Source organism: Natator depressus, chromosome 5 (assembly GCF_965152275.1).
Source record: "Natator depressus isolate rNatDep1 chromosome 5, rNatDep2.hap1, whole genome shotgun sequence".
Taxonomy (NCBI): domain Eukaryota; kingdom Metazoa; phylum Chordata; order Testudines; family Cheloniidae; genus Natator; species Natator depressus.
In genome coordinates, this window is record NC_134238.1 from 90388120 (window position 1) to 90400683 (window position 12564).

General features: G+C 39.6%; 1 protein-coding gene across 3 annotated transcripts in view; it reads left to right on the top strand.

Moving 5' to 3' along the window:
* Nucleotides 1-12564, top strand: part of FRMD3 (FERM domain containing 3) — a 220029-nt gene that overhangs the window by 114680 nt on the left and 92785 nt on the right. For all 3 annotated transcript variants that reach the window (XM_074953197.1, XM_074953196.1, XM_074953198.1), the window contains exon 4: nt 7924-8002. In XM_074953197.1, the coding sequence (XP_074809298.1) occupies nt 7924-8002 (79 nt within the window). The remainder of the gene's footprint in view (nt 1-7923; nt 8003-12564) is intronic.

Below are 12564 nucleotides of genomic sequence, written 5' to 3' on the forward strand. Positions count from 1 at the left end.
TCTTTTATTGCACTCATATTTTTCTTTTTTTGCACTCCTCCCAATGTTTCTTTTGACTATATTTATTTATTTATTTTAAAAAGTGCAATATACATTCTGTAGTGGTTAGCCATATATACAAATATGAAATCTTGTAAAATATATTCCTCCTGAAAACAAGTATAACAACCACCACCTTAAAAAAAAAAACAAAATACAAACAAACAAAAAACAAATAAACCTAAAAATCCAACCATAACAAAGAAGGAAACAAATGTTTGTTTCCTATCACTTCCGTACATGATATGAAAATGACTTCACAATTCACAAGGCATTATAACTAGCACATGAGTTAATAAGTCTGGGAAGCTGCTATATATGTGTATCCAGATATCGAATAAGTCTAATGGGAGCTTTGTGAGGGACTTCTCCAGGTGAAGGAGAAGCGATTATGTGACCCTTGGGGTAAGTTTGTTGTCTGTTGTGTGTGTTTGTGTTGTGGTGTGCTTGCTGCTGGACTGAAATATACTGTGTGATCTGTTTGTTTGGGGGACTGCGTAGGTGCTGAGCCTAGCGGCCTGCTAGGCAAGGCTGAGAGCTTCTTAACGAGGCTTTGATCCCTAAGCCCTTTAGCACCCAGCAACCCTTAACCAGAGGGCGGGGCTACTCAGGAAGACCAGGGCTTTAAAAAGCCCGCTGCTAAGCAACCAGAGGAGCTAGGGGACAGGAGCGGCTAACGGGAGTTTTGCAAGGGAGTTTACAATGGGAGTGTGAGGAGGGGCTACATACACTTAACATTCCTTAAACTTCTTTAAACTTAAGCCAAGAAACACCACCTGATAAAAACAGCAACAAAGGAACCAGCTGCAGGAGTAAAAAGAAAATGCAGGAGACCTCCAGCAACAGAGTGGGGGTGACCCAGTTTATGATTACCTGCCCTATGGGCAGGTGGCATATGTGTGCATTCGGTGCAAGGAGCTCCTGGCCCTCAGAGACCAAGTACGGGCTTTGGAGACCAGGGTGCCTGAGCTGGAGGAGCTAAGGGAGACAGAGAAGTACACAGATGAGACTTTCCGGGACACAGTGGAACAATCCCACTCGCGGTCTGACAGCCTCTGTGCTATTGAGGAGGATGAAAGTCTCAGGGAAGGAGAACATCCATCTGGAACAGAGGGAAACGATCCCATAGATTGGACCCTCCTCCCAGATGATGATGTGGTATCCTCTCGCATTGAGGATATCTCTCTGGGGGAGGGAACTCCATAGGAAGAGACAAGTATTAGTAATGGGTGATTTGATCATTAGAAACATAGATTGCTGGGTTTGTGATGACCGGGAGAACCACATGGTGACTTGATCATTAGAAACATAGATTGCTGGGTTTGTGATGACCGGGAGAACCACATGGTGACTTGCCTGCCCGGTGCGAAGGTTGCGGATCTCTCGAGACGTCTAGATAGACTTACATGTAGTGCTGGGGAGGAGCCGGTGGTCATGGTACATGCAGGTACCAATGACACAGGGAAGGATAGGAGAGAGGTCCTGGAGGCCAAATTTAGGCTGCTAGGTAAGAGATTGAAATCCAGGACCTCCATGGTAGCATTCTCTGAGATGCTCCCAGTTCCACGTGCAGGGCCAGTTACACAGGCACAACTGCAGGGTCTCAATGCATGGATGAGACGATGGTGTACAGAGGAGGGGTTTAGATTTATTAGGAACTGGGGGAACTTTTGAGAAAGGGGGAGCCTATACAGGAAGGATGGGCTCCACCTAAACCAAAATGGAACCAGATTGCTGGCACTTAACATTAAAAAGGTTGTAGAGCAGTTTTAAAACTAAAAGCTGGGGGAAAGCTGACAGGTACGGAGGAGTATGTGGTTTGGACAGAGGCATCCCTTAGGGGAGGATCTAGTAATGGAGATTCTCCATGACCTAGTAAGGAGGAGAGGATGGAAGATAAAATACAGGTAGGATCTGATGAGAAACAGTCAAATGAAAAATGTCTTATTCAATTACATCATGTAATGGGAGACCGCTAAAAAGTGACAAGTTTTTAAACTGCTTATATACCAATTCTAGACGTCTAAATAATAAGATGGGTGAACTAGAGTGACTTGTATTAAATGAGGTTATTGATCTAATAAGCATCACAGAAACTTGGTGGAATGAGAATAATCAATGGAACACAGTAATACCAGGATACAAAATATATTGTAGGACAGAACAGGTCGTGCTGGTGGGAGAATGGCACTATATGTGAAAGAAAGCATAAATCAAATGAAGTAAAAATCTTAAATGAACCAAACTGTACCATGGAGTCTCTATGGACAGTATTTCCATGCTCAAATAATAAGAATATAGCAGTAGGGATATACTACCGACCACCTGACCAGGATAGTGATAGTGACTGTGAAATGCTCAGGGAGATCAGAGAGGCTATTAAACTAAAAAACTCAGTAATAATGGGGAATTTCAACTATCCCCATATTGACTGGGTATATATCACCTCAGCAAGGGATGCAGAGAGAGCTTCTTGGAGCAGGTAGTCCTGGAACCAACAAGAGGAGAGGCAATTCTTGATTTAGTCCTATATGGAGCACAGGATCAGGTCCAAGAGGTTGAATATAGCTGGACCGCTTGGTAATAGTGACCATAATATAATTAAATTTAACATCCCTGTGGTGGTGGTGAAAACACCCCAGTGGCCCAACACTGTAGTGTTCAATTTCAGAAAGGAGAATGACACAAAAATGAGGTGGTTAGTTAAACAGAAATCAAAAGGTACAGCATCAAAAGTAAAATCCCTGCAAGCTGCATGGGAACTTTTTAAAGACACCATAATAGAGGCTCAACTTAAATGTATACCCCAAATTAAAAAACATAGTAAGAGAACCAAAAAAGAGCCACCATAGCTAAACAGTAAAAGAAGCAGTGAGAGGCAAAAAAGCATCCTTTAGAAAGTGGAAGTTAAATCCTAGTGAGGAAAATAGAAAGGAGCATAAACTCTGGCAAATGAAGTGTAAAAATATAATTAGGAAGGCCAAAAAAGAACTTGAAGAACAGCTAGCCAAAGACTCCAAAAGTAATAGCAATTTTTTTAAAGTATATCAGAAGCAGGAAGCCTGCTAAACAACCAGTGGGGCCACTGGACGATCGAGATGCTAAAGGAGCACTCAAGGATGATAAGGCCATTGTGGAGAAACTAAATGAATTCTTTGTATTGGTCTTCACGGCTGAGGTTGTGAAGGGGATTTCCAAACCCGAGCCATTCTTTTTTTAGATGACAAATCTGAGGAACTGTCCCAGATTAAGGTGGTGTTAGAGGAGATTTTGGAACAAATTGATAAATTAAACAGTAATAAGTCACCAGGGTCAGATGGTATTCGTCCAAGAATTCTGAAGGAACTCAAATGTGAAATTGCAGGACTACTAACTGTAGTCTGTAACCTATCATTTAAATCCGATTCTGTACCAAATGACTGGAGGATAGCTAATGTGACACCAATTTTTAAAAAGGGCTCCAGAGGTGACCCTGGCAATTACAGGCTGGTAAATCTGACTTCAGTGCCGGCCAAACTGGTTGAAACTATAATAAAGAACAAAATTGTCAAATACATAGATGAAAATAATTTGTCGGGGAATAGTCAACATGGTCTTTGTAAAGGGAAATCATGCCTCATCAATCTACTAGAAATCGTTGAGGGGATCAACAAGCATGTGGGCCAAGGGGATCCAGTGGATATAGTGTACTTAGATGTTCAGAAAGCCTTTGACAAGGTCCCTCACCAAAGGCTCTTAAGCAAAGTAAGCAGTGATGGGATAAGTGGAAGGTTCTCTCATGGACTGGTAACTGGTTAAAAGATAGGAAACAAAGGGTAGGAATAAATAGTCAGTTTTCAGAACGAGGAGACGTAAATAGTGGTGTCCCCCAGAGGTCTGTACTGGGCCCAGTCCGATTCAACATATTCATAAATGATCTGGAAAAAGGGGTAAACATTGAGGTGGCAAAATTTGCAGATGATATAAAACTACTCAAGATAGTTAAGTCCCAGCAGACTGTGAAGTGCTACAGAAGGATCTCTCAAAACTGGGTGACTGGGCAACAAAATGGCAGATGAAATTCAGTGTTGATAAATGCAAAGTAATGCTCATTGGAAAACATAATCCCAACTATACATGTAAAATGATGGGGTCTAAATTAGCTGTTACCACTCAAGAAAGAGATCTTGGTGTCAAAGTAGATAGATCTCTGAAAACATCCACTCAATGTGCAGTGGCAGTCAAAAAAGCAAACAGAATGTAATCTGAATGGTAATCAGAATGGTAATCATTAAGAAAGGAATAGATAATAAGACATAAAATATCATATTGCATCTATATAAATCCATGGTGCACCCACATCTTGAATACTGCATGCAGATGCGGTCGCCCCATCTCAAAAACGATGTTTTGGAATTGGAATACAATTGGAATTGGAGTTGAGAAAAGGGCAACAAACATGATTAGGGGTATGGAACGGCTGCCATATGAGGAGAGAGTAATAAAACTGGGACTTCTTGAGCTTGGAAAAGAGACGACTAAGGAGGGCTATGATAGCGGTCTATAAAATTGTGACTGGTGTGGAGAAAGTAAATAAGCGTTTACTCCTTCTCATAACACAAGAACTAGGGGCCACCAAATGAAATTAGTAGGCAGCAGGTTTAAATGGGAGACGGGATGGATCACTCGATGATTACCTGTTCTGTTCATTCCCTCTGGGGCACCTGGCATTGGCCACTGTCAGAAGACAGGATACTGGGCTAGATGGACCTTTGGTCTGACCCAGTATGGCCATTCTTATGTTCTGATTTATGGGATCGTATTCACTCAAATGTCTATATGTCTTACATCCATTCCAACTTTTTTTTTTTTCCTCCTCGGTAATTTCTCTTTGCCTGTTTTGTCTGTTTTCTCTTATTTCTTTTAAAACTCTTCTCTTTCCCAAGCTGATTAGGCATTCAGAAAAAGCAATGCCCCCAGGCATATTAGGGAGGTTAGTGTTGATACGTGCCAGCATGAATATTCATTAAAATTAAAGGCCTCTGGCCTGTGGCAGCTTAGTGGTAGCCATGAAAAAAAAAAAGGTGTTCATATTGGTAAGTGTACAAAGAATTGAGTTGTTGAGAGGAAAGTGCAGTCTCTGTGCTCATTCCATCACTTGTCTCTCTTCTGGCAAAGCTGTGGTGGTGGTTTATAGAATATTGACATTTGTCCACAAATGTCTGCTTTCCTAATAAACAGTATTTTCTTATAAAATAAGGTTAATTTTTATTTAAATCTAAAAACTGAAATTATATATATATTAGGGCTGTCAATTAATTGCAGTTAAGTCACGTGATTAACTCAAATAAATTAATCTTGATTAAAAAAAATTTATCGCAATTAATCACACTGTTAAATTTCAATTGGTATTCTACATTTTTCAAATATATCGATTTCAATTACAACACAGAATGCAAATTGTACAGTGCTCACTCTATATTTTGCAAATATTTGCACTGTAAAAATGATAAACAAAAGAAATAGTATTTTTCAATTCATCTCATACAAGTACTGAAGTACAATCTCTTTATCATGAAAGTGCAACTTACAAATGTAGGTTTTTTTGTGACATAACTGCACTCAAAAACAAAACAATGTAAAACTTTAGTGCCTACAAGTGCACTCAGTCCTACTTCATGTTCAGCCAATCTCTAAGAGAAACAAATTTGTTTACATTTACGGGAGATAATGCTGCCCACTTCTTAATTCCAGTGTCAACTGAAAGTGAGAACAGGCGTTCGCATGGCAGTGTTTTAGCTGGCATCGCAAGATATTTACGTGCCAGATGCGCTAAAGATTTGTATACCTCTTCATGCTTCGGCCATCATTCCAGAGGACATGTTTCCATGCTGATGACACTCGTTAAAAAAAAATGTGTTAATTAAACTTGTGACTGAACTCCTTGGGGGAGATTTGTGTGTCTCCTGCTCTGTTTTACCTGCATTCTGCCATATATTTCATGTTATAGCAGTCTCGGATGATGACCGAGAACATGTTCGTTTGAAGAACACTTTCACTGCAAATTTGACAAAATGCAAAGAAGATACCAATGTGAAATGTCTATAGATAGCTACAGCTCTCAACCCCAGGCTAAAGAATCTGGAGTGCCTTCCAAAATCTGAGAGGAATAAGGTGTGGCACATGCTTTCAGAAGTCTTAAAAGAGCAACCCTCTGATATGGAAACTACAGAACCCAAACCACCAAAAAAGAAAATCAACCTTCTGCTCATGGCATCTGATTCAGAGGATGAAAATGAACATGTGTTGGTCTGCACTGCTTTGGATCGTTATCGAGCCGAACCAGTCATCAGCATGGATGCATGTCCTCTGTAATGGTGGTTGAATCATCAAGGGACGTATGAATCTTTAGCGCATCTGGCATCAAAATATCTTGCGACATGCAAACTCCTGTTCTCACTTTCAGATGACATTGTAAACGAGAAGCAGGCAGCATTATCTTCTGCAAATGTAAACAAACTTCTTTGTCTCAGCGATTGGCTGAACAAGAAGTAGGACTGAGTGGACTTGTAGGCTCTAAAGTTTTACATTGTTTTATTTTTGAATGCTGGTTTTTTGTACATAATTCTATATTTGTAAGTTGCACTTTCATGATAAAGAGATTGCACTACAGTACTTGTATTAGGTGAATTGAAAAATACTATTTCTTTTGTATTTTACAGTGCAAATATTAAATCAAAAATAAATATAAAGTAAGCACTGTACATTCTGTATTGTGTGTTGTAATTGAAATCAATATATTTGAAAATGTAGGAAACATCCCAAAATATTTAAATGGTATTCTATTATTGTTTAACAGCATGATTAATTTTTTAATTGTTTGACGGCCTATATATATATAATATAAATATATATATAAAAGTAATCTGTGGTGATTCCTCCTAACTGAATAGATCATGGTCTCTTACTTTCACATTAGTACTGCTCTATGCTCATGGTTCTCTCACCCTAGCATGATTACTAGATATTAGGCCTCCCGGGGCTGCAGTTACACTTAAGTGCTCACTGGAAACTACATTATTGGAATAGAACTACAGAATCTCCCTGCTGCCATGTTAAGGCATGAAGTAAGAAAGTGTAATGCTGTGTTCATTAATATACGCGCGCTCTCTCTCTCGTGTGCTGTCTCCCTCTCAAAAATGTGTGTGTATAATAGGCAAACACTAGAATGACAGCTGAAATATCAGATCAGTGAAATAGATATAGATTGTGTTACTGTAATTTTACTGGAGTAATTAAGCACTGCATATGTCCTCTTTGGAAAGGTTAAAACATTAAACTTAATCAAACCCCACTGCTGAAACAGTACTTCAGTTTGAGATCTGATTATCTGAAAGTGATGATGATCTCTAATTACAAAACAGTTGGTTCAGATACAGGTAAGTTGTTTGCAGACACAAATGAAATTCAGTGAATGGCTTGTTCCATTTTGTAATCTAGGCATTACCATCACCAGGAAAAACAGTTATACAGGACATATTTGCACTTCACTGCAACAAGAGAGGAGATTAAAGCTTCTGATTTACTATGTTAATTGACATGAAAAACAACTACATTTTTTTCCACTGCATGTGTTGAGCAATAAATACTGTGAGAGGCAAAACCATGTAATAATTGATTTGCGTAGTTTGGCTGGATCCTGCATATGCTTTGGGCTTTCCTGTAATAAGTTCCATAGAATATTTTTATTTTTTGTTTTTGTTTGGTGTGCTGCCTGATGTTGCAGAGCAAATCATCTCACAGGCTATTTGGTAAGACTGTTGAAAGCTTCTCCTGGAGTGTGATTGAGGTGATGTTCTTTGCTGCTGTTCTTATGCTTTTTTTTTTTTTTTAATAATGTTTCAGCTCATCCACCATATACCATGTGCTTTAGAGTGAAATTCTACCCACATGAACCCTTGAAGATTAAAGAAGAGCTCACCAGGTATTTTTTCTGTCTGTGCATTTAATGTAAATCTTTACCAAGTCAAGAAATCATACATTTAGTTACAGGATTGGTCTCCCTTGGTTCACAGCAAAATGTAAAGTCACATATGCTGTGCTAAACATTTGAGCTGTTGCTAGCATTTATTTAACATATATTTATCTTTCACTTTTCCAAGCACTCTTTGGGAGCTTAACTGATTAACATAAACGAGCGGTGACAGAGTGTGGGTTCCAACGGAATGCACCATAGATTGAGGCAGTGGTTAGAATAGGGGACTTGGAATTAGGATTTATTGTGGGCTCTGCCGCTGACTAGCAGTATGGCCTTGGGTAAGTTTGCCTCAGATTCCTCATCTGAAAATAAGGAGGATAATACCATTGTGGTAGAAAAGCTTAATTCAGTAATGACCCTGATGCTTCAAATATAAACATGAGTAGTCCCACTGAATTTACTGACATGTGCACATGTTTGCAGGACTAGGTACATTGTTTTTGTAAAGAACTTGGAGACCTTCCTTAGGAAGGTGCTATAGAATTGCTGCATACTTTTATTATTATTACTCAGCTGATTATACTTTCAGTTGTGAAGCATGCATGCACTCCTGCAGAGCACAGCAGGTATGGAGGTCGAGGGCTGAATTTTTTCCAATAAATTGTTTGAAGATGCCCGTGGCAGCAGAACAGTCATGTTCGATGGATGGGGGATAAGGCTTGCTATCTATCGTTTATTTTATTTATTTATTTAAAGTAGCCCTCACTTGTTTAACACATGTGTTCTGTTGCCATGGATATTTTCAAAAAATGTACTGGAAAAAAATTGAGTCTGGTAGTGGCCCTCTTGACCTCTGCACCAGTTTTGTTTTTCAGGAGTGCATGTATGCCTCACAGCTGGGAGTGCAATGAAATAAGTCCTATGTTGTGGAAATTCTCAAAGCACTTCAATAGCATTCTCCCCAATCCTGCAGATTCTTATACAAGTGACTATCTTGATGCGTCAGGATGGTCCCATTACTACTGAATATTGTACTGAAAGATGGAGCTTGCATTCTGCTAAATGCTGTTTTTCTGGATATGTATGTATTTATACAACCGACATAGAATGGTGTTCATATTACATTTATTTTCCTTTGATAAATATTAGAACTAAGTGGTTTACTGGATAGGGAACAGGCCTGTGAGTTAGGATATTTGGGATAATCATTAGTATCTTTCCTTGGACAAATCTCTTTGTGTGTCTCTGTGTAAACTTGGTTTAACCATGGGCCATGCAACAAACTTGCTGCAAGGCTTCTTTAATTAATCTTTGTAAAATATTTTGAGGCCATATAATGAAAGTTTTTGTATAAGTGCAAAGTCATTGTGGATAGTTCTCTGAAATCATCCCCTCAATGTGCAGCGGCAGTCAAAAAAGCGAACAGAATGTTGGGAATCATCAAGAAAGGGATCGATAATAAGACAGAAAATATCATATTGCCTCTATATAAATCCATGGTACATCCACACCTTGAATACTGCGTGCCGATGTGGTTGCCCCACCTCAAAAAAGATATATTGGAATTGGAAAAGGTTCAGAAAAGGGCAACAAAATTGATTAGGGGTATAGAATGGCTTCCGTATGAGGAGAGAGTAATAAGACTGGGACTTTTCAGCTTGGAAAAGAGATGAGTAAGGGGGGATACGATGGTATCATGAGTGGTATAGAGAAAGTAAATAAGGAAGTGTTATTTACTACTTCTCATAATACAAGAACAAGGGGGCACCAAATAAAAATAATGGGTAGTATGTTTAAAACAAACACAAGAAAGTATTTTTTCACGCAACATACTGTCAACCTCTGGAACTCCTTGCCAGAGGGTGTTGTGAAGGCCAATACTATAACGGGGTTCAAGAGGGAGCTAGATAGATTCATGGAAGATAAGTACATCAGTGGCTATTAGCCAGAATGGGCAGGAATGGTGTCCCTAGCCTGTGTTTGCCAGAAGCTGGGATTGGGTGACAGGGCATGGATCACTTGATGAAAACCTGTCTGTTCATTCCCCTTGGGGCACCGGCCTTTGGCCACTGTCAGAGGACAGGATACTGGCTTGAGACCTTTGGTCTGACCCAGTATGGCCATTCTTATGTCATCCATATAAATTATTACACAGAATGCATTCTTTTAACGTGTATTATAGGTATAAAACAGCTATGGTATATAAGTAATGCTACTCTATGTATTTTGCTATTTATAAAACTTTTGAATTGATCAAAGCCTTCTCTTGTTTTTATGTTGCTTTCTTTTAGGAACTATGCACTGTACAGGGCCTAGAGAAGCAAAATAGCATAGCTGTAGGCTTTTTGGGAGGGATTCTGGTTAATTTAAAAAAAGTTGTCATTTTAAAATCACGTTGCTGTCCAAATTTTTTTTAACTACTGTTTTTATAAGTATAAATTAATATAACTATAAATTGAAAGACGCTAAAGGCAACATACTCTAATTTTAGCCAAAAAGCTAAGAAGCAATACTATAGGAAGATTAATTTCTTTTTCATTTTAACTTTTTCATTTGACAGCATTTTATGTATAGTCCGTTTCACTCATTCCCCTATATTGTCATTTTGGCAGGTTTTTTTGTTGCTTGTATGGGTCTTTCACGTAGAGACAGGGAATAGGAAACATTTCTAAAAACAGGAAAATGTAATTGTATAATCACACAGGCTCTGAGAGTTTGCTGCAGCAGCTAAAACAGGAGGCAGTGTGTGGGATTACAAATGGGAGGTAAAACCCCCTCTATAAACTAAATTAAGTTAATTCATTTTCTTCTATCAAAATGACCATGGATTTAAAAAGATATAAAAGGTGTCAGTATTTAGCAGTGTGCAAACAGTTATTTCCTCTTGGCCCTGGCTTCCTTTTTCAGTAGGACACCTCCACACACACATTGTACCTTTCCTTGCTGACGAGTTACATCTCCTGCCGTGGATGTTTTCAGATACTTCACTGGGAAAAAAAATTAAGGACATTCTGGGACCTTGACCTCTGCACCAGTTGTGCTCCACAGGAGTGTACCTCTCTCCTGAAAAGTGGTGGAGTCAGCATGATAGTATGCTGCACTCCTGATTGCACCTGGAGTCTGCAAAGATCAAAGCACTTCACTGAAGTTATTCTCACGCATATTCAAGCAAGATAAGTGTATCTTGCTTAAATATGGAAACGGAGACACAGCAAGGTGAAGTAGCTTGCCCAAGGCCATACATGAAGTCAGTGGAAGACTCAGGAATAAAATCTGGTCTCTTTTCTCCTAATCTCCTGTTCTAATCGCTAGGCCCAAAAGCAAGTCGGTTTATAGGCACAGATTACAGCTATATGACAAGGAAAAAATGGGTGAGGTCCCATAGTGCAGAGGCGGATTAGGGGTTTGTGGGGCCCTGGGCCAGAGCAAGTGGGGGCCCTTCCTCACCCCTTCTGCCTGCAGTCCCCCAGTGCTCCTGCTGAGGAGCGGAGTCTTGCCCTGCCCCGCCTGCTGGGGGGGCGGGGTCAGGGTGCAGGGGCTTCCCTGCAGGAGTGCAGCAAACCCCCATGCCCTGACCCCACTCCCCGGCAGGAGTGCTGGGCGGGTTGGGATGCGGGGGAGCTCCAATTGGCCGGGACCCCTGGGCACAGGCCCCATTGGCCCAGTGGCTAATCCACCACTGCTGTAGTGCACAAATTACGAATCCTAGCTATAGTTCTCTGAGCATTTCTCTTTGACCGTACTTAGCTTTGTACTCCCTATGCTGTATATAGAGTGGTATTTATTGTATCACATCTCTTGCATTGTTTGATACACAAGGCTAAATCTGACATATGCTGACCCTCTCTAAATATACAATATGAACTACTGTACATTGTAGTCTTTACAGAGCTTTATAGAAATAACTTTTAATGGAATATAATCATCAAAGAGAGATGGATATATAGATAGATGGAAAGGGGAAGATCTTTCACAAGAGGTGGTCTCATTTCCCTTGCTTTTCAATGCCAGTGTTTAAAAAAGTCGTATCAGATTGCTGACTTTTTTTTGCTTATTGAAAAAAATGAGAGAAGTGGTAACGGGTGTAGAATTTAAGTAGGAGTTAAAAGGCCTGGTGGGTGCCACCAACAGTGAAGCTAACGGGTCTCTTGTTAGATGTCCGTTTAAACGGTGGCTACACATGTTGAAATGATAAAGGACCTGTGTGTAAATTTAACTGTGAAGCTGCAGGTAGCTTTAATTGTGTAAAGTGTTTCAAATTGCTAATGCAGTGGCTCTCAACCTTTCCATATTGTACCCCTTTCAGGAGTCTGATTTGTCTTGTATACCCCAAGTTTCACCTCACTTAAAAATTACTTGCTTACAAAATCAGACATAAAAATATAAAACATCATGCTATTACTGAAGAGTTGCTTACTTCCTCATTTTTACCATATAATTCTAAAATAAATCAAAGGGAATATAAATATTATACTTACGTTTCAGTGTATAGTAGTATATAGAGCAATGTAAACAAGTAGTATGAAATTTTTAGTTTCTGCTGACTTTGCGAGTTCTTTTTATGTAGC